General features: G+C 44.2%; 1 protein-coding gene across 1 annotated transcript; it reads left to right on the top strand.

The window, feature by feature from the left end:
• Position 1: 1 nt before the first annotated feature.
• Positions 2–22534, top strand: MDH1 (malate dehydrogenase 1). The gene is made up of 9 exons (XM_006114072.5): positions 2–327; positions 12090–12188; positions 12626–12722; positions 14341–14516; positions 15983–16105; positions 16259–16435; positions 20731–20844; positions 21093–21182; positions 21897–22534. The coding sequence occupies exons 1-9, from the start codon at positions 325–327 to the stop codon at positions 22020–22022; spliced, it is 1005 nt and encodes a 334-aa protein (XP_006114134.2). The 5' UTR covers positions 2–324; the 3' UTR covers positions 22023–22534.
• Positions 22535–22784: the final 250 nt, after the last annotated feature.

Raw genomic sequence — 22784 nt, 5'->3', positions numbered from 1 at the left:
GGCGCGATTCTGCGCTTGGTGGGAAGGTGCTAAAAGACGGGGCACGAGCCGCTGTCATCACGCCGAGCTCAGTGAGCGGCAGCGAGGCTGGCCCGGGGCATGCTGGGAGTTGTAGTGCTCGCGAGGCTCAGACTGAAGGGAACGTGCGGAGGTGCCGCGAGGACAGAGACTACAGCGCCCAGGCGGCAGCGCGGCCCGTTGGGATCTGCCCTCTCCTCCCCCCTCTAATACCTTCTGCCGCGCCATAGAGCTGCTGCTGCCTTAGCTGGGATTAGAGGTGACCCTGAGGCAGCGACACAGCCAGACGAGCCGCTTCGTTCCGCCATGGTCAGTACCGCTCCTTACTCCGCCGGCACGAGGGGAGCCGGAGCGCTTCTCCCTCTGCTGAATGGGGATGGGAACCCCTGCGTGGGGCGCGGGTTCGCCTTCCCGCCTGTGTGAGGGGGTAACCTGCCCGGGGTGCGGCGGAGCAATTCCCCCCCCGTATCGGGGTGAGGGGCTGGGAGGGGGAGCAGATTCCCCCCCCTCCCCTCCCGGGGTGAGGGGCTGGGAGGGGGAGCAGATTCCCCCCCCCTCCCCTCCCGGGGTGAGGGGCTGGGAGAGGGAGCAGATTTCCCCCCCCCTCCCGTCCCGGGGTGAGGGGCTGGGAGAGGGAGCAGATTCTCCCCCCCTCCCCTCCCGGGGTGAGGGGCTGGGAGAGGGAGCAGATTCTCCCCCCCCTCCCCTCCCGGGGTGAGGGGCTGGGAGGGGGAGCAGATTTTCCCCCCCCCTCCCGTCCCGGGGTGAGGGGCTGGGAGGGGGAGCAGATTTTCCCCCCCCCTCCCGTCCCGGGGTGAGGGGCTGGGAGGGGGAGCAGATTTCCCCCCCCCCCTCCCGTCCCGGGGTGAGGGGCTGGGAGGGGGAGCAGATTTCCCCCCCCCTCCCGTCCCGGGGTGAGGGGCTGGGAGGGGGAGCAGATTTCCCCCCCCCCTCCCGTCCCGGGGTGAGGGGCTGGGAGGGGGAGCAGATTCCCCCCCCTCCCGTCCCGGGGTGAGGGGCTGGGAGGGGGAGCAGGCCCCCCTTCCTCTGTGTGTGTGGGGGGGGGAATATCCCCTTTCTGCGGTGAAGGTGGGCTTACAGAGCCTCTCTCTCCCCCATATGTGTGTGGAGGGAGTGACCTTGTGCAGTTCCTAGTGAAACAGAGGCATGTGTGGAGTACATAGTGGCTGTGCCGGGGAGGGGGTTGGGGATAGGGCAAGCTGCAGAGGTTCCTGGACTAGGCACCCACGTTTAGGCGTGAGGCACCATCGTTTCTGTGCTGCGGTGACCCCTTATCCTTGCAGCAGAGGTCATGGAGCCTGCAGCCTGGGCCCCTTGAACATTGCTGGCTGGAGCGCTTGCAGAGGGCACATCATCAGTGGCTAGACAGAGTTGCTAACGGTTGGGTAAAATCTTGGTGTGTTTTTGTAGAAACCATCTATAAATTCCTGGAGAAGGGATGAGGAGGTGGGTGATGTTGCTGAAATGCCTTGAGCTGGCTTTGAATGTGTTCTTCAAGGCACAAGCACACCTGAGACTCAAATGGCTCCTATCAGGGCTGCCTGCTTGCTGAAGGATTCAAACTAGCAATTGCACTTTTCCATATAGTTTTGTATCTTGATCTAAAAATGTCACAGGTCTAGGGGATCATACCACATGCACTCCTGTGTTGTTTTCCAATTCATTTTGTGTTTGAGTCTTATGATGTTAGGCAAGTTCAGGTGATGTAGTTAGGTAAGAGGGAAGGGGGGCTGGTACTAACCTCAGATATGTGCCCTTGATTTCAGATTTCATTTGTCCTTTCTATGGTGGTAGTGAAATAGTTGAAAAGATATTTTGCCTGCAAAGGCCTGAGAGAGAAACATTCTCATTTCTCTGTTAAAATAGTCACTAATAATATCCCCAAAGGCAAGGAGCTATATCCAGTACACTGCTTCTCTTTATTTCTGGTGTAACAGTTAGGATTGCACTACAGGTGCTCTGATCTTACTACTTGCCTCCATTTCCTCTCCTAAGATGCATTTAGATATTTTCAGGTTAAATAAATGAACTTGTATGATACGGCTTACTGTCGGATTTGTAAATTGCTTGCTTCCTGTTACTATCCAATGTATATACAGGCAGTCCCCGGGTTATGTACAAGATAGGGACTGTAGGTTTGTTCTTAAGTTGAATTTGTATGTAAGTCGGAACTGGTACGTATTGTAGGGGGAAACTCTAGCCAAACATTTCTCCAGAGCTCAGTTTTATTCTCCCACACCTCACTTCCCTCAGTCCTTTATTCTCAAGCTGAGGTGTCTGCTGAGAAGCCGTATCTGGGGGCGCTAGCTTTGCGTCTCCCTGGTCTGCTGGGGGGGAAGCAGCTAGTGCAGGGTTGCCTCACCCCGTTTGTAAGTAGGGATCCGATGTAAGTCGGATCCATGTAACCTGGGGACTGCCTGTACTTAAGATGACCCTTCTTGTATCCCTAGCCATGGATATGTATTTATTTTTTTGCCCATCCTACCTTCCTTGATCCTAAATCCTGCTGTTTCTGCCCCAGTCTTCTTTTATTTGTATGTCTACAATGCTACTCTAGTGAGTCCCTGTACAAACTTACCATTTTGATCTCCTGTTCATGCTACTCCCACTCATATAAATTGGTGCTAGGAATGACATTGTTCAAAACAAAATCCCTCATGATTTTAGTACTGTATAATTGTTATTAGTCAAATCCTCAGGTATTTTCAAATGTGAATGTTTACATATCTTAAAATGGAAGTTGAAGGAACGGACTCAGGACCACTACATCCACATAGAACTTGCCCATAGCTAGAAACAAGTGCTAAACTATCTGATCATGCTGAATTTTAGCAGAATTCAGTTTTCTGAACTAATTTCTCTACTCAAAAATAGGAAAAGGACTGAGTGAAAGTGAGAGACAAGATGGGTAGAACAACATATTTTATTGGAACAAATTTGTTGGTGGAAGAAATAAGACTTCCGTAGATCTTGAAAGCTTGTTTCTTTGGTTTTTATTAACCAACTTTTGTTGGTAAAAGATATTCCCTCATGCACCTTGTTTCTCTGATGTCATAGAACCAGGGCAGCTACCACAGTACTTCCAAGAGGGAAAGTCTGTCAACCAAGTCATATTGGTTTGATGTCTGACTCTTAAGCTTTCAATGAAATAAAGCTTCAGTAATATTAACCGTGTATAGTATAAGGTGTCTTATAAAGCAAGGTTGGGTACTTCTAAACCTTGAACTGAGCATGGACTACTGTCCTCGTAATCCCATTTTCCTATATTGGGGGAACGCTCCCCTATAAATGTAATTTTTAACTAGTTAACCAATTAACTGATTAACCAATTACATTGGATTTTACATCCTTACTCTATAACCAAGTATTCTTTTAAAATAAGATATTTTGTCTTCCTCTGTCTACAGAATTCTACTTATGCTGAACAATAAAGAGGATGAAGGGGTCTATAACAAAATACTTTATTTGGCACTCTTTTGTATAGAACCAAATACTCCATACACTTTCATGCCTTTGGGGGTGATGGGAGACAGCAAGGTATAAATAGCTTCCATTATATTTTAATTGAACTTATTTTATATGTGTCATCTAACAAACTCCAAAAACTGAAGACTAAATTAGGTTACTGCTCTAGTTACTAGAAAAGAAAAGTATTCTTATTAAAGTTCTGAAGCCAAGTTGCAAATTAAAATGACTATCCTATGTACTTAAGACTCCTTTCTGAAACAACGGACCTCCATGTAAAGGGACATGGTCACCTTGACATCTAGCAAGTTTAAAACAAAACTGAGGCCGCCTTCACTCTGCGGAAGATTGATGCGGCTGTGATTATCTTCCAGAGTTTGTTTGAGCAGGTCTCATAAAGACTAGGGATATCAGTGACTAGTCAAGTCACTACTTGAGTAGTTGCTTCTCTTCCCCTCCCTCTTGCTGCTGCTATCAGCAGTGAGGGGAGCTGGCTTAAAAGCTGGTTTCTCCCAACAGTGTCTCCGTGGGGGAGCGGGACAGGAGAGGCAGAAGTGCAGCAGGGGACCAGGCACTGGCTCGCTTCCTGTCCCATGCTTCACCTCTGCCTTTTAAATGTAGTAAGAGCCACCCTGCTCTTGCTGTGTTTAAAAGGCAGAGCCACAGTGGGGTTAGCGCTGCGTTTAAAAGGCAGAGCCACTGCAGCTCTTCAGTTTTCCCCCTTATTGGCTAATTGAGTGGTATATAGAAATTCCATCAACAACTCGATTATCTGATTAAACATAATTTGACCTCCTTAGTAAAGACCCACTAAAGTGAACTCAGAGGATGCCCCTGTCAGTGGCTAGTATGCCTGCTCCTGCAAGGAGTAAGGGAAGCTGACAGGAGTATTTGCTTCTTTCAGCCTTCTGCTGTGGGAACTGGGGGGGAACTTGAATCAAGGTATCTCGACTCCACCTACATAATTAATGTAGCTGGAGTTGCATGTCTTGATTCTGGTGCATAAAAAAGCCTCTGCCTGAGCTCACTAGATTTATATACATGGACAGGGCTCGACAAATAATACAATCTACTCACTACAGGTGAGTAGATTGTAACCCGGAAGAGCCGGGTTCGGGTGATCTGCGCATGCGCAGAATGCCGGACGGCACAGCTGGCAAGCAGGGCTCTCCGTGTTTCGGCGAGCCCTGTACATGGATTTTCTAAAGCTACACCAAACTGTAAGATCTAAGGTTTTAAACTGCAACTTGTTGTGATCCTTGTCAATCTTTGTAACTCTTTGTAATAGGCAGCCACCTTGCTTGTCACTTTTCCTAAGCTGCATTCTCCCCTGAGTGAATGGAGAGAGTGTGAGTGTGTTTGAAGAAGGCCTGGAACAATGGACCACATGGCAATGAGCCCTCACAGTCTGGGCATGCTCTCTGCTGGATAAAGGGAAGTCTGGGAATGCTCCCTGATGACCAGGTGAATGAGTCACAGGCATCATTCAGTCACTGTATAAAGAGAAGGAGCACATGTGAGACACTCTTTTTTTTTCCTTCCACTGATCCTGAGAAGCTCCCCTCTAGTGTCTTTCCTCCTGACCAGCTTCCCCAGCCATGATGAGCAGACAGAGCCTCCAGGATCCACATGCCTTGGCTCTTTCTGCAACTCATATGTCTGTGTAAGTGTGTGATTGCCTGAGGGCAGGAATGAATGGAAGTGTGTGTGTGTGTGTGTGTGAGAGAGAGAGTTCTGTCTTCTTTAGCTTAAAACCTTTGGTGGCTGCATTCTCCTCTTTAGATCTACTTAGTGGAAATAAACCCATACTAGTGTAGCCCTGGGTGGTCTCTGGTGAGAATATTTTTGGGGTAACAGATTTGACCTTCCCCGTTAGTTTAGACCTGTCCTGTTTTAAAAGTAGCTTCAGTTGCTCAGTGCAGCTATATCTTGCTGATTTTGTGTGTTTTTGCTTTTAAAAAAAATCACAATAATCCCAAAATGTCTCCTCCCTCCTACCAACTCAGACTGGTTCAGTTAAGTTAGCAGCCCATAGGCCAAGTGTAGAATGGAGGCTGTGCCTCACCAGGAGCACAGGGAGTCCTGCTGGCAGGTCCAGGCACACTGGCCAGGATCCAGCCTGCTGGCACCTGGATGTTGGACTCCAGAAGCCCCATGGCTCTGTCCACTGGGTGTGAGTGTATGGTGTGCACGGGCAGCGTAAGGTGGAGGCAGAGCAGTGGGGACATGGACATGGTAGCAGTAGGTCCTTCACAGGCAAGATGGCGACTGGGTCTGCTTCTGAAACACACACACACACGCGCGCGCGCGCACAAGGTACATCCACCATCACAATGGGACAGGCAAAGCTAGTAAAAATGAATTAGACTAATTAAAAGAAATAATAGCTTAAGGCATCTGTAATGGGGTTTTCTCTTTTGTGTGTGGACAGCTCCATGATTTTTACAATATTGACAGGTAATACTGTAGTGGGAGCTGCACCTGCCTTAAACCCCAAACTGAGTTTTTGTGGCATTCTCATTTTATTCTCAGTCTTGTTTCCTGTTGCTATGTTAAAGACCTATCCGTGCAAACTGATTCTACTGGGAAATGAGTTAAAACTGACTGAGTAGAATAAAATATTCTGTAATCTGTTAAGTATTCTTAAGTGTTGCTTGTAACAATAGTAGATAAAAATCTGACCTGATTTGTTGAAGTGTAACAATCCAGAGAAACTGTGCCCTCCTCCTCCCCCCATAAAACGATCATGAAATTGGAAGTCGCTCTTTCATTTTGCCAGAAGTGCCCCCAAATGACACTAAGCAATTAATCTGAAGTGATGAAAAGTGCATGGAGGGGAGCACCTGAATCTTGGTGTGCCAGTGTTACATGTTGTCTCATTTCAAGACCTGTTAATGTTCATGTAATTTAGTGGTAAGTTCAATTTTCACTTTTTTTTTTAACACAACTGTTACTTTTATTACAACTAGCAGGAAGATCATTATTTTATTAATTCTGACAGAAAACAGATCCCTGGAAGACTAGATATTAACATCTGATACACAGTGGACTTCTCAGATTATATAATGCGAACTCACTTGTACAGTTCTGTCATCTAGCCAGATTCACCAGTCATCAATAAATGTGTAAAATGCTACTTCTCTATCCTGTGGTTCTGTAATAAAGCCATCATTCTTGGAACTTTCTGAAAAAGGAACATAATCATTCCAGTACTCTGAAGACTTGTAGTAATAACAAATGTGACATTAACCTCACATGCTACAAATTGGAATCATTAAAAAAAAATGAATATCAAACCATGAGTTATTTTAAAGTAAGATTACTTACATTTAACAATACACAATTACTATAAGAGTGACTGACTCAAATTGCCTATATATTGGAATTTTGATGTTCTAGCCTCCTAGCAATTTTTTGCTTTGTAGCAATCTTTGCTCTTTTTATTTTATATAATGAAATTAGACTGTTTCTAGATAAGTAGCTTCAGATTATGGTTAACATGAGCAGCTTTCATTAGGAAAGTCACAATCTTCTGGGGTGGTATCTCTTAGCCCTAACTGCCAACCTGAGCTTTTTGTTACCTTCCCAATGCTTGAGCTAAATTTAAAAGTTCAGCTGACATAGCTATGCTGGAAAGAACTACAAACATGATTACATGTGAGACCTGACAAGAATGTCCATGACGAATGCAGGCTGTTGACTTTTTTTCACAGAAGGCATTAATGCACCTTGCTGCAAAGCTATTAACATATCTACTGTAACATTTTTTCTGTCTGATGCTGTTGCTTTCCAGTTTTGGGGGTCAGCCTGACATGCTTGTAGTTTGACTTCAGTATGCCTTTGTTTTGTTTGCTGGCCACACTGGAAACAGGAATCTTGTTTTAGCTAAACAAAAGCAGCCAAAAGCCAACAGAGTTGGAACTTATAAAGGATATTAAATACTAAAAGGTTCTGTAGCCACATAAAGAGAACATGGAAAGAAGGAACCAATAAGCACAAAGGAGGGATGGCTCAGCAAATAAATATTTTTAATAAGTACAGTATTAATGAGGAGTTAGAGATAGAAATTACCACATGATAATGTGGAAGTCAACTTCTAGCTTCTCATTTCCACTGACTCAAATAGCTTAATGGGACTAAATCAGCAAGATTAGAATCTCCAACCGAAAATGTTAATGAAATTGCAAGCCCAATAGCAAGGATTTTTAATGAATCTCTAAACTTAGCATGTCTCCTGTCGAAAGGTAGAGCCCCTAATGTGGTCTCTCTATCTATGTAGATTATATTAAAACCTTTTCCTGTGGGATGACAAAATATCATCACATCACCCCACCTCCAGCTGGAGTTTTGCTCCAAGCAGCTCTTCTGGCCCCCCTCTCTCCTCCCTGGTGCTCCAGGGAGGCAGGAGCTGTGTGGCCTCTCCTTCACCCTTCCATGTTGCTCCGGGGAAGCGGTGACTACCTACTCCCTTGGGCTCCAGGGAACCATGCAGCCTTCTCCCTCCCTGTTGCTCTGGGAAGGCAGGAGATGCACGGCCTCCTTGGTGCTACATGCGCCCCTGCTGCGTGTGGTGCTCCCTGCACCTGCTCACCCAAGCCCTGAGGCTGCCTGCCTTGGGTTCCTCGGGTGTGGGGGGAGTTTTAAACACGTCTGCAGCAGGGAGGGCTCAGGGTATGAACCCCCACTCACCCAAGCTGAGACTCTCCAGCCCACTTGTGCACTCTCCCCCCTGGCCAGACATCTGCCCCCAGAAAGAGGGGGTGGTTGGTGAACATAATTCTCGGGTGGCTTTCACAGTCAGAGTGTGAGAGAGGGGGGTTGACAAGCATAGTGCGTAGGTGGTGCAACCCCCTAGTCCATTTTTTAAGAAAGGGAGGAGCAGAAGAAACCCAGGAAATGACCTGTCTTGTATTGGAAGTAATTTAGGATATAGAGTTAAATAGTAATTGAGATACAATACAGTATGGTTTTACAAGAGAGATCATGACAAACCAACCTGATCTCATTCTTTGAGAAGATACCTGATTTTTGTTTAAGACAAAGGAAATGCAGTAGGTCTAATATGCCTAGATGCAGTTCCAAATTGAAAAATTACTGGATACATCATCACATCATGGGGTAGAAGAAAATGGGGATAAGGAACAGGTTAACGGATAGACTACAATGGGTCATACTGAAAGGAGAACTGTTGGGCTAGAAGGAGATTATTAGTGGAGTTCCTTGTGGATCAGTCTTGGGACCTTTCTTATTTAACAATTTTTTATTAATGACTTGGGCACAAGAAGTGGGAATGTATTTAGAGGTACTGTCAACCTAAAGGACCAGAATATCATGAAAGAAGATACAGATGACCTTGAAAACTGGAGTAATAGAAATAGGAATTATATCAGCACTCTTTTGAGTGTTATGTAGATATTTGCTGGAATGTCACCTGATCCAGGTGTGTTCCCTTGTGACAACTGCTTGATTGCTGTTATGGTCTCCTAAATTGGAGACTGGTTCAAGCTAATTTTTCAGTGGACATTGTGGAAGAGCATTAATTGTATCCTCAGAAATGTTGGAAGACTGATTGAGAAGCCAAATGAAATGTTCCATTCATTGGCCAAGTGTTTCTTTTTGTCAGTTAAGAACCTGTTGCTCTCGGGTGCTCATACAGAGGTTAACCTGTTGTCCCAGAGTCCATTCACAGCATAAAAGTAAGCAAAAAAGCATTTCATGCCTTTGCAGACTTCTGCTAGTTGTAACCTGCCACTTCCTTTTTCCACCAATGTTTTTTTTTATTTGCAGAAGTCTGTTTTGCTCAGTGATGTGCAGTCTTCCTATCTGCAGAATCCTTGTCCATTGTGGTGGGAAGTGCAGAGACCCAGCAGCCCTCTGGCCTGCTGTTTTCTCCCTGCTGGGTTGCTTTGCTTCACCACAGTGGCGGGAAGTGGAGCACCCCAACCTGCTTCATTCCCTCCAAGTGATGCAGGGCTGAAAAGGAGCAGGGGTAGGGAGAGGCCCTGACTCCTGTTGCCATCCCATGCCGGACCCTCCAATAATCCCCAACTTGCATCTTTCAGGGGAGGAGGTTTTGGGAAAGGGGTACAATGGGGGCCTAAGTCTATCATCTGACTAGCAGTTGGTACTCTCAGGATGCAAGTGAGCCTTAAACCATGGAGAATAGTGAGAGATGTAGCTGTGTTAGTCTGGTGTAGCTGAAACAAAATACAGGACTATAGTGCTACATAGTCCTGTATTTTGTTTAAACCATGGAGAAATCTTCACCAGATAATATAACTGATAATGTGTCAATATTTTGAGAGAGGGTGCATCCAGTTTGTGTTATGCTTGTTGAAATAGTATATTGATTATGATTAGATTGCACATGTTGCATTTGGAAAGTAGTAGCAAGCTGCCAGAGTTCATGTTACCAACTCCGTTATTATACACAGGGCTCGACAATCTATGTGGCGAGTAGATTACAACCCGGAAGAGCCGGGTTCAGGCAATCTGTGCATGCACAGATCACCGGACAGCGCGGCTGGCGAGTGAGGCTCGCCGCAGCTCGGCGAGCCCTGATTATACATATGGGTCACCTTCCCTGGGCATTGTCACACTGGTATAAGTACTTTCATATCACACTAAAGCATTTGTCTGCCTACCCAAGACAAACCTTCCTAGTGTAAATGGGATCTAAAACAAAGAAGTTTTACTTTTTTTTTTTTTTTTTTCTTCCCCCCCCTCCTCCCTTCTCTCCTCCTCCCCCCTCCTTGCTGTTCTTTGCACTTGCAGCTTAACATTAAACCTAGGACAATGGTCTCCAACCTTTTTAACCACAAGATCATTTTTTCAATTTAAGTGCAATGTAAGGTCTACCTCAAACCCAAATTCCCTTAACCCACTTCCTTCCCACCACTTCTTTGAGGCCTTGTCCCTGCTCCACCTCTTCTCCAAGGCTTCACCCTGCTCACACCATCTCTCTTCTTCCCCTACCTCACTCACTTTCACCAGGCAGAGGTAGGGGGTTGGGATGCAGGCGCTGGTATTGGGCCAAGGAGTTTGGAGCGTGGGAGGGGCTCCAAGCTTATCTATGTGGAGATAGAGTACAGGAGAGGGGAGAGGAGGGACACCCTGACATCATTCCCCCCTCTTCTCCCTCCCACATCCTGCACAGCAAGCAGGTGACTCCCAGTGGGGCAGCTCTTAAGGCAGGAGCAGCATGACATTGGGTAGAAGGGCAACTGAAGTGCTAGCGCTTGATAACTTCCTGGCCAAATCAGTCAGGATCACCTGTCAGAGGCTCTTAAGATCTACCGGTAGATCCCGATATACTGGTTGGTGACCACTGCCCTAGGAGATTGGTCTGAGGCTGTAGGGGAATTTGATGTAACACACATTACCCTTTGCTCTGCTTCTGGAGATGTGGAGTAATTCTTGGACAGTGGAAAACCGCATACACATCAGCCTTTTGCCTGCTGTTTTGTTGTATATCACTTGAATTGCTACATAATAGGGATGTTAAATATCGATTAATTTAATAATCGTGTAACCACTTTAGATTTTACAGTAACACAATTAGTCCCGGAGGCAGGGCTGATAGGCAGGCAGTGCAGTCCTGGCCCCGCTCCTGGGGGGCCCCCCTGCTGCCCCTATTTATAGGGGACCTGGCCTCTCTGAACAGAGACTACACCAGCATCCCATGAAGCACCTGTCTGCAGTGAGCCCGGGCCTGCCTGAGACAGGCTGTTCCACTGCAACCTTCTGCCTCTTTTCCCCCGACCTCTTCTCCACCCCCCCCACCCCCCCGGTGCATCCGTGGGAAACAGGCAGCTCCGTGGGATCTGATGCTCATGGGAAGCCAGCTTAAAGCAAGGTGGAGGGGGGGAATGTGTGTAGTTGATTGGATTAATCGATAAACTTGGTTTTATTGGTTAATCCAATCGTGTAGTCGACTACACACTGATACCCCTACTACATGGGTTGGTGTTTTATTCATGGCTCCACCAGATAATTAGGTTTGCAGTATTCTACCAATATACACTTGCAAGTAAATCTACAAATTTCTGTAATGAGAGCAGTCTTTAGTATGATGCAATTCCAAGATGCATATTTTGACTATCTCCTGAAACTTCTACAGTATTTCCAATAAGCTTGGAGCATAAGAACTAAGCTGTAGTCTAAAGGAATGTTAATGAGTCTGAAGTGCCTGTACTTTAAAAAAAAAAGGGGGGGGGGCTGTATTTTGCCCTGACTTTAAATTTTTCTGGTCTTCCTTTAAAAATAGTCCCCACAACTCTTCTGTACAGAGTGCAAACAAGTCTTTAAAACCCTAGAAATAGAAATATTCCAGTTGCAGTCTTTTGGCTACCTTTCTGCAGGTGTGGTCTTCTCCCAGAATACTGTTGAGAGTATTGCTGTTGGTTTAAAATAGAAGCAGAATCCTAGGAATTGACTATGTGCTAGGTTTTGTACATGCTTGGATCCAGAAATATTAAAGATTTGAATGTTATTTCTACAATAACTGCTGAAAATGTTTACTGGCTCTCTAATCAGGGAAAACTGTATTACCAGCAGTGTGTTAACTGAGTCTATTTCTTTTACAGTCTGAAGCAATTAGAGTCCTTGTGACTGGAGCTGCTGGTCAGATCGCCTATTCTCTGCTCTACAGCATAGCCAAGGGTGATGTCTTTGGCAAAGAACAGGTAATAAACTTGATCTTCAGTTGAATTGAACTATCCCTTGTCTTATTCAACTGTAATAAAGAAACTGAATTCAGTGCTACAGTCTTTAAAATCTCTTGAGTCCCTAGATAAACTTGAAGTTAAGTTTTTACTATGAGCCTTCACATGTCATACAAAGACATAAGTTACTATTCTGAATGTGCAGTGAGCCTGAAGAGAAGAAATGAAGCCTCGAGTTGTTCTGCATTATGCTTTTGTACGCATTCAGTGCAGAATTGTAATGCTGCCATTAGTCACTCTGTCTTAGTAAATGGGCTGTTTAAATGTTCCCACCTCTTCCAAAAGGTCTAATTTCATTCTGGCTGCAGGATGAAATAAATGAAAAAACGAGTGAGCTTACACTTTTCAATATGCTTTTAAATTACTTCATTCACACTACAGAATGCATTCTTTCTCAGCCTCTTGTTCTTATGCTGCTGGATATCACTCCCATGATGACTGTGTTGGATGGAGTAATGATGGAACTACAAGACTGTGCCCTTCCACTGCTGAGAGGTGACCAAAAGAAATACATGCTTTCTGAAAGTTAACTTAGCTTGATAAACTGCAAACAGTAAAAGAAATAGGATCAACTTTTTAAATGTGTTTGTGTGTCACCTACAATACTTGCATATGCAAAAATGATCATTGTATACATAATATCTGGGTGTTTGGTCTGTTCAAATGTTTCTCAAACAGGTCTGTGGACCCCTGGAGGTCCTGCTGATGAACTCTTCCCCTTTCCTTCCAGTGCCTCCTGCATGCCAGGGAACAGCTATTCAACAATGTGCAAGAGGTTCTGTTAGAATTGCCGGGCATCTGATTTTCAACAGCACAGTAGAGGGCTAAGGCAGGTTCCATACCTGCCCTGGTTCTGCACAGGTCGTAGTCCCCGCCCCTCCCCCTCCCCCATCCACATTAGCCAGGAACCGTGACCAATTGGAGCTGCATGCATGAGGGCAGGCACATGGTGCCTCACTGACTGCCCGTGTGCCATGGGACCTGCCCCAGCCCAGAGTCGCCTCCTGCACTCCAAACTCTTCATCCTTGGCCCTATCCCAAAACCCATATTCCCAGCAGGAGACCTCATCCCCTCCCACGCCTCCGTCCAAGCCCAGTAAAGGGATTAGGGGGTCAGGGAGAGTAAGCAACGGAGGGAGGGGGCATTGAGTGAGACAGGGCAGAGAGTCCCTGAAAAATCTAATTGGGGGTCTTCAGGTTGCTAAAGTTTAGAACTGCTGGCCTATACTATTTAACCGTTAAAAGTTATATATAAGAAGTGAGTTATATATCTGGCAAACAGTTGGCTGCTTGTACTATTGTATCATGATAGGCCTCTCAGCTAAGAAGTGAAGTAGCTTTTATTTTTCATGCCAGTGCTTTTTTCTGAGAAGGTTACAAAAACCTATAAAACCACTGAAAAAATGAAGACAAAATTGAAAAATGGCTTGATCAACTTGTCTAACAAGCTATGGATTCTCAAGCATAATCTCTTGTGGAAAAAAGCGAGTTAATGGGCAGTGCTGTAGTTATTCTAGTCAGAGCTCGACAAATAATACAATCTACTTGCCCATGCGAGTAGATAGTAACCCAGAAGAGCTGGGTTCGGGCGATCTGCACATGCGCAGATCGCCGGATAGCGCGGCTGGCGAGCGGGGCTCACCGCGGTTAGGCGAGCCCTGATTAGAGTAGCTGATCAGTAAATCAAATGATCATTGATCGGTTGATAAAATTTCCCAGACATTGTCGTTTTAGTCAGTCTTCTCCAGTGTGAATTAATATTACTGGCTATTGAGGAAAAACTCATTTACATAATATACAAAAATTTGATGCCATTACATGGGTTGGGAGGTATGTATGCCTACTTTGTATAGGGTACATCAAAAGATACAGGCAAACAAATGAGAATACACAGTTCATTCATGTTAGGAAGCTGCCAATACCCCACTGACTGTTCTTCTTTACAATAAACCATGATTAAACTAGTAAGTGTGGGCATCTGCTCTCTGGGTGTTTCTTTGTTATGGCTGCACATCTGTTCAGATCACTTCTGTTTAAGCGGTGAACAATGAGCCATAGAACACTCAAAGATTGCTCTGTTACTAATTCTCTCTCTTCCCTCCTTTGCTTACAGAGGTCATTGCAACAGACAAAGAGGAGGTTGCATTTAAAGACCTTGATGTAGCCATTCTGGTTGGTTCCATGCCAAGGAGAGAGGGCATGGAGAGGAAAGAGCTACTCAAAGCAAATGTGAAAATATTTAAATCCCAGGGTGCAGCCTTGGACAAGTATGCCAAGAAGACTGTCAAGGTGATTTACAGAAACTGTATTTCATTTCTTAATTGGAAACTCTTAACCAAGCAGCTTAAAGATCCAAAGAACTGTAGTGGAATACAGATGTAGTAAAAGGACAAATTTTGTTTTATGGAAGTCTTTCTTATCAAATCTCAGATGCTTTATATTGGACAAAGCCTAAGGGGAGACCTCCAGTTAGATCCCCTAGCTGATCTAGGGAATGATCCTAGTCTCATCATTTCTCCTCATTTACAAGATGCTGAACCATTTTAGAAGTAAGAGTGTGTAGTGTCCTTCAGTTAATCTTCAGAGGTGGGGAGCAGTAGAGTGAGGAGAGATGGTCCTTCTCTCCATAATCTCATAGGCAGATGAAACTATGCAGAATTGATTCATCTGAAATAGAAACCTGTAGCTTTCATTGAATGACTTCAGTATCAGTCAAGTAAGTCACATAAAATGAAAATAGTCTTTTGTTTTAGGTTGTTCATTTTTTAATGTCAGTATTTGAGAGGAGTTTTTTAAAACTTTTTTTTTGGGGGGGGGGGTTCTCTTACCAGTAGTTCAGGCACTGAATAGAATCTGGTGGTTTCCCTCCCACAGCTCCTGATCTCATACTTCTGCTCCCACTGTGCTTTGTAATTGATTTCAATATCTACTTCCTATGCTGATGAATTTTCTGCTGGGCCTACAGCTTTATTCAGTGTTTCCTACAGTTTAAATAAAAATTAGCACCAACTATTAGAGTAATGGGAAGCTAACTAAGAAGGAAAGGAAAGTTCTAGATCAGCTCACTAGATAGTACCAAGCTCCGTAGAGCCTCCAATAGATGAAGAAAAAGTAATCTGTTCTGTCCATATTAATAAAAGGGGGTGACTTTAATTTGAGGCTCAGCATCTTTCTTCAAATAGGCAACTGTTGCTTTACTCATAATTATGATCACGTTAAAACAATATAATCTACTAGTACTACCTTAATAGTAAACTTTACTGTGAGAGAGGAGAGCAGAAAACAAAGAGCTAACTAGTTTATATGTATAGTCTTCTGACTATATTAAGAGTTTGGGAGGATTTTTTTGTGTGTGGGGGGCGGGGGGAGAACTAGACGAAAGGTCAGCAGTGTAGACATCCAAAATACTGATCTTCCCCTTTACTATAGGGGCACTTGTAAAGAAACATTTAAAAAGAATGGTGGTTCTGTGATTCTATATTTATATCTTCTGGGTGTATTAATTTTTAATAAAGGACTCTAAATTAGTGATTGTATATGATAAGTTTGGGATTTAAAGCAGAGGTTTTTTGTTTTTCATGACAGCTTCTTTGGAGAAAAGCTTTTTCTTTACAAACAATGAATGTTGTGTGTTATCCAGCTGAGGGAAGTGAATTTGCAGAAATTGTAGCTTAGCTGAAAAGCTGACTTTTTTTCCCTCCTTCCCCCCCCCCCCCCCTCCCCGCCGGGCCCACTCCCTTTCATTGCCTTGCTAGGTTGTGGTGGTAGGAAATCCAGCAAATACCAACTGCCTGACTGCTTCAAAGTCTGCTCCCTCAATACCAAAGAAAAACTTCACCTGTCTGACTCGTTTGGACCACAACCGAGCTAAATCCCAGGTAGGAAGAATCCATCCAGGGCTAGAATACCCTCTGATATGTCTAAACTTAAAGCTTTTTCAAAAAGTCTGCTAAAATTAGATGTACTAAACACATAAAGAGAAGCTGAAATTGGTATGTTCCATATCTTATTTTTTTCTAAATTCAAATTAGATTGCTCTGAAACTTGGTGTATCTGCTAATGATGTGAAGAATGTCATCATCTGGGGGAATCATTCCTCCACTCAGTATCCAGATGTTAACCATGCTAAGGTAAAGGTGAAAGGAAAGGAAATTGGAGTTTATGAAGCTGTAAAAGACGACAGCTGGCTGAAGGGTGACTTCATCACGGTAAGACTTTCTTTCCGTTAGTGCTCCCTCAATGCAAGTGGACAACATTGTGCTCCTGTTAGATTAGCTCTGACTCAGTGTAAAACACTAGTATTAATAATATTATACACAATGGAAATCTTACGGGAAACCTTAGCAAAGCAGATCTTTAGGCCTACTAAAATTATTTGTCTTCAAATAGCTTGTCAGATTAATCAGATGTTCATAGCTTTAAAGCTTGTGGTCCTGTTCCTGTGGTGCTTCCTCTCTGAGAACTCTTAACTATCTGGATTTTTTTTTTTTTTGTTGTTGAAATGATCAACAACAGTGATCAGCTCATGTCAGGAGTCAAAATTGCTACCTCTGGGTGTTATCAGGTATTCTAGCCTCTGCAGGGAGAGGATAGTTCACTTTTCAGTAATTCTATTCCATTGAATTGAGGGCTCTTCTGGATAGCCTGATCATCACTTTTGGAGAGGTGTGTGTGTGTGTGTGTGTGTGTGTGTGTGTGTGTGTGTGTGTGTGTGTGTGTGTGTGTGTGTGTGTGTGTGTGTGTGTGTGTGTGTGTGTAAAATATAAATATATAAAAGTAAAACTACCATTTTCTAACTAAGAATTCTTTGGTTTGACTGAGTTAGAGTGCTTCTCATAAAGAATTGTAATTGCTTATGCTACCTTCTAGCTTGTTTCTGGGTGCAGATTGTTATGCTTGACTTTAAAAAGGGCCCTTTGCTTGCTCTATAAGGTTATGAGGGAAGTCTCTCTTTCCCCTCCCCCAGTTAAGTCTAGGGAATCCAGCACCTTCACTGTGAGCATATAATAAACAAGAGAGCTTCTATTGCTGGATCCTTGACTCTGGTCTGTTGCACACTATTGGGATAGGCCCTCAGGGTCAATGTTCCATGTAAGATGTGCATTTCTGCAGCTGCCCCGCTGATTAGCACCCATAGCTAGGTTTTTTGTTTCTGTTGGTGGTGGTGCGTATTTGCACATATGTTGGTGCACATGGATGAAAGAGAAAAGAATATTGCTCCTGGGTATGGTCTGTGTATGTGGTGGGGGGTTTTTTCGGGGAGGAGGGGGAGATATTAAGAATTCAAATAGGGCATACTTGTAGGGCTCGCTTCCTATGAGATTAGGTAGGGTCTTTGAACAGAGTCAGTGAACAAATTTTGGCTGTTAAAAATATTGCATATGGATGTCTGTCTCTCTCTCTGTGTGTGTGTGTGTGTGTGTGTGTGTGTGTGTGTGTGTGTGTGTGTGTAAGTAATTCCCCCCCCCCCCCCCCCCCGCAGCAATTGGCATTGTTGATCTGACTTAACTGTCTTGGAAAATACTCCAGAGAGACAAATCTTCAGGCAGTATCAAATGACTTGACAGCATTTAAAATAGATTTAATGTAATAACTTGTGGGACACAAAGGTTGATAAGCAGATCATCTTTGTCTTTAGCTGCCCTCTAAACTATCAATTTATACTATAAATTAACCTATATGTAAGTCCCTACTTAACATGCAATATTGCAGAAGTCACAGATTTCACAGTACAGTAAACTTCCGATAATCCGGCACCTTTAGGACCCAGGGGATGCCGGATTATCAGATACAGACTATCGGAAGGGGGGGCTATGAGGGGTTTAGTGTGGTGGTGGGGGGGGGAGATACCACCCCAGCCCCTTCATAGCCCCCCTTCTGATAGTCTGCTCTGCAGCAGCTGAATCGGGATGCCTGCAGCAGAGCATCTGGGGTGCTGCCAGGTTGGTCCGGTAGCGCCGCCCCTCGGCGCTGCGAGACCAACCCGGCAGCACCCCGAATGCTCTGCCCCAGGCGTCCCCAAGTCAGCCGCTGCTGAAACTGACCAGCGGCTGATTCCGGGAAGCCCGGGGCAGAGCAGCTCTGCCCCGGGCTTCCCGGAATCAGCCGCTGGTCAGTTTCAGCAGCGGCTGACTTGGGGACACCTGGGGCAGAGCATTTGGGGTGCTGCCGGGTTGGTCCCGTAGCGCCGAGGAGCAGCGCTATGGGACCTACCGGCAGCACTCCAGCTGCTCTGCCCCCGGCTTCACCGATTCAGCCACTGGTCAGTTTCAGCAGCGGCTGAATCGGAAGCCGGGGGCAGAGAAGCTCCAATGGTCCAGCTGCCCGGAGCACTTCCAGGTTCCTGATGGTGCCGGACCATCAGGAGTGCCGGACCATCAGATGCCGGACCAATGGAGTTTTACTGTATTAGGCTTTCACTGCAATTTTGTTAGGTGGGCAGCTGACAGCGGGATCAGATTTTTCCAAATTACTGCAAATAATAAAGGTACACTATTGGTTTTTTTCCCACAATATTCCATGTTTTGTCTGAAATTAAGCTACAATTATTTGACAGTTATCCTGCAGTTTAAATAGGGCCTAACCTATAGACATCAAAAAAACCTTCACTGAACTGAAAGTGGTACAGGTCACCTGATGTATGTGACACTTGAATCAATTTGGTGCTTTTGAAAGATGCTGTGTTGACAGCCCAGTGGGACAGGCTAGAAACGTAGCAGTGCAAGCTTCCCACCCGCAGTAGTGTTGGCCTTAATGCTTGCGGAACTTTTCTAGTCTCTGTTCTACTTCGGTATTACAATCCTGCCAAGGAGTGACTGTATCTGTCATAATTGAACTGAAATATTTTTCTTTCCAACATGAAGTGTTTTTAGCTAAGGCAATACAAGATACTCTCGCCCTTGACAACTATTCTTGGGGGAATTTCGTGCCAGAATATTAAAATATTGTGCCAAATATTTTAAAATTCTGCATATTCGTCAAAACACAATCACAACAGTTTCATTTATTTTAGCAAGTAATTTCAGAATACTTATCGGCTACGTCTACACTGGCCCCTTTTCCGGAAGGGGCATGTAAATTTCACCTATCGTAGTAGGGAAATCCGCGGGGGATTTAAATATCCCCCGCAGCATTTAAATAAAAATGTCTGCCGCTTTTTTCCGGCTTTTAAAAAAGCCGGAAAAGAGCGTCTACACTGGCCCCGATCCTCCGGAAAAAGCGCCCTTTTCCGGAGGCTCTTATTCCTACTAGGAATAAGAGCCTCCGGAAAGTAGGAATAAGAGCCTCCGGAAAAGGGCGCTTTTTCCGGAGGATCGGGGCCAGTGTAGACGCTCTTTTCCGGCTTTTTTAAAAGCCGGGAAAAAGCGGCGGACATTTTTATTTAAATGCCGCGGGGGATATTTAAATCCCCCGCGGATTTCCCTACTACGATAGGTGAAATTTACATTCCCCTTCCGGAAAAGGGGCCAGTGTAGACGAGCCCATCAAGTGTGTCCAAACAAGAATACAGACAACAAATAATTCAGAAAACGTTTGACAAATTCTTCACTAGGCATATTAATACAGAACTTTGAGTAATTCATTTATACTAAATAGGAATGTAAAATCCCATTTAACTGGTTAACCAATTAAAAGGAGGGGTGGGCCAGCTGGAGCAACCCCCTCCCCACCGCTGACAGTGGGTGCTTCGGCCAGGCTGGAGTGCCCCTCACCTGTGATGGCCCCCGTGGCAGGTGGGGAGCTGTTCTAGCCCCCCTGGCTAACTGGAACCAGTAAGCCTCACCAGTTAAGGGTGAGGTTCATTATCATTCACATCCCTAATACTGAGATACATAAACATGTTTCCTACACCCCTCAAAAGTAGTGGAAAGGCTTGGGGGAGACACAGAAACTAAGGGAGAGGGAAATAACTGCTGAGAAGAAACATGGGAGTTGAACCTAGAGGATTGAGCATAGATGGGGGAAGTGTGTGTGTGTGTGTGTGTGTGTGTGTGTGTGTGTGCATATGCATTGCCCCGTCTCAATATTGTCAGTCCTCTAGCTTCTATGCTCTGTCACTTTGTGCCCCCCTTAGTAACTCTTCTGAACTCTAATTTGTGTGACATGCCCCTCCACAGCATTCTAGCATACCCTGCTTTCTGTCCCATAACCTATACCTGCTCACGTGTACCCCTGGGCAGGGCATTGTTAGGAAGTTAACCTTTCCCTCCTTCACCTAGCTACTCCCTCCCTTGAGCCAGCTGCCCTCTCTTCTGCTACTGCATCAGCCCCCTGGTGGGTGAAAGGTATAAATGCATCTTCCTGTTGTTCCCCATCAGAATTGGTTATTCTCTGAAGGAGAGGGAATCTGCAGAGGACATTAATTTTGCACTTGCACAGTGTTGCAGAATTCCTCCAGTAGTGACTAGATCACAAAGACATCACTTGATTCTTAAACCTTCTGTTATTTCTTGACTATGTGCAAATGAGATGTCCAATTTGGGTTGTTTTTTCTTTACTACAGACAGTTCAGCAGCGGGGTGCAGCTGTTATTAAGGCTAGGAAGCTGTCCAGTGCAATGTCAGCTGCCAAAGCCATCTGTGACCATGTGAGGGACATCTGGTTTGGCACTCCAGAGGTGAATATTGTTTTGACACATATATGGAGGTGTGCTCTTGATTAATCTTTTAAACTCTTGTGTTTTAATGTCCTTCTGGAGTAACACTGGGTACGTTAATCGGTCTAATTATGAGTGACAGATATTATTACACATTTGGGACTAACAAATGCAGCAAGACTTTCTCTAGTATAGTTTTCTGAGAGTAATTAAATTTGTGCCCACTGTAAGCAAGGAGGGAACTATTTATCACTAAACTTTGTTTTCAGGGGGAATTTGTTTCCATGGGAGTCATTTCTGATGGAAATTCCTATGATATCCCGGAGGATTTGGTCTATTCATTCCCTGTTGTAATCAAGGTAACTAGACTGCTTAAATCAATCAAGGTTTAACTAAGTATCTTCTGAAGTGACTTTGTATACAAAGTAGGAGATTATGTAGATTTCAGTGGAAGCATTTTAGGATTTGGATCATTGGTGCTGTGAAACAGGCTTTCAACATACTTCTTCCCTCTGAAAGCTGGTCAATATACTCACTGTTCCACAGCTTGAGCTGTCAAGTGAGTATTGGATGGCTCCAGAAAAGCATAGTCGAAGTGCAGGGAGGAGGAGGCAGAATACACTGCAACTACCTTTCTAAAATGAATTCTGAAGAAAAATATTAATGCTCTTATGACTACTAAGGTAAAGAGAAGTTAGATGTGTTTATAACAAAATAAATAAAATAAAAGTCCATCTCTCACCGAACTGCTTCCCCACAGTAAGTTTGTTTGGGAATATTTGCAAGTAAACTTAAAATACCTTGTAACTTTTTATATAGAATGGGATTTCTCATTTAGGTAGCAAACTCTAGTCACTATATGACAGCTGACTTCTATAGAAACCAATCTGCTCTACACCATCACTTGGTTTCAGTTTGAGCAAGCATTTATCGAGTTTCTCCCAGTTCTGGACCAGAGATTAGCATTTGTGTTCAGAGTTGTCACTCATTTCATTGTAGTACTTAAACTGTAAAATTAAGTGCTGCTTTTAGACTATACAAGATTTGTTCTCATACAGACTAATTTTCAACAGGATAAAACCTGGAACTTTGTTGAAGGTCTTCTAATTAATGACTTCTCCCGAGATAAGATGGATCTGACTGCAAAGGAGTTGTTGGAAGAAAAGCAAACTGCTGTGGAGTTTATTTCCAATGCATGACTACGTGATCATCAAGATCTAGAAAATCCCTTAAAAACTGAAGAGTCTAAAAGTCGTCTATAAATCTAGAAACAAATGCTGTTGCTGTATTCAAGTTCACTTTGTGGCAGTCCATTCGTTTTAAAGGTCACATGCTTCCTGGTACATTATAACTATTATCTAGAGTTCTTTGCAATTAAATATACAAATAATTCAAAATCTGTTCAGCTTTTTTTTGACCAAAACTTGTCAGTTCAGTACTATGTTTTCTGTATTAACTGGAGAATAGTAAAAATGCAGTCTTGTTTAGAAATTGGTACTAGTGGCATTTGAATTATTATATAAAGATCAAGATTCGAGTGGCCTAATTTTGAAAAGATAAACATGCTAATTCTCCTTAAACTAGTACTTTCTTATCTTAAATCCAAATAGGAAACTAGTTGATGGATTCTCAGAGTATGTACTGTTCACTCTGGTTACACTTTGCTGTGTTTGTAATAGAAACATTAAAGTATGGCTAATTGCACAATGGATACCAATCACATTCTCCTTTTTTTTTTTTTTCCCCTCTAAACTTACTTTGCCTCTGTAAATTGTGTGATGGGCAGGATATCTTTGGGCAGTTATAACTGACAATTTTGTAAAAATATTCTCTTGTGGTCAACTTTGAGTTGAGGTAGAAGAGGAAAGGTTAGAGGTCAGTTTTGGGACCAATTCTGTTCAATATCTTCCATTTAGATAACAGCATAGAAAGTATGCTTACAAAGTTGTAGATGATACCAA

The sequence above is a fragment of the Pelodiscus sinensis genome, chromosome 3, assembly GCF_052426305.1.
Source record: "Pelodiscus sinensis isolate ZL-2025 chromosome 3, ASM5242630v1, whole genome shotgun sequence".
In the NCBI taxonomy this organism is placed as follows: Eukaryota; Metazoa; Chordata; order Testudines; family Trionychidae; genus Pelodiscus; species Pelodiscus sinensis.
This window is presented reverse-complemented; position numbering and strand designations above follow the sequence as displayed.

Bases quoted from the DNA above. Each gene is read 5' to 3' on its own strand.
- MDH1 (XM_006114072.5), top strand. The intron at 12,723-14,340 runs GTGACCAAAAGA...CTTTGCTTACAG, and splicing joins TGCCCTTCCACTGCTGAGAG to AGGTCATTGCAACAGACAAA. The intron at 14,517-15,982 runs GTGATTTACAGA...TTGCCTTGCTAG, and splicing joins ATGCCAAGAAGACTGTCAAG to GTTGTGGTGGTAGGAAATCC.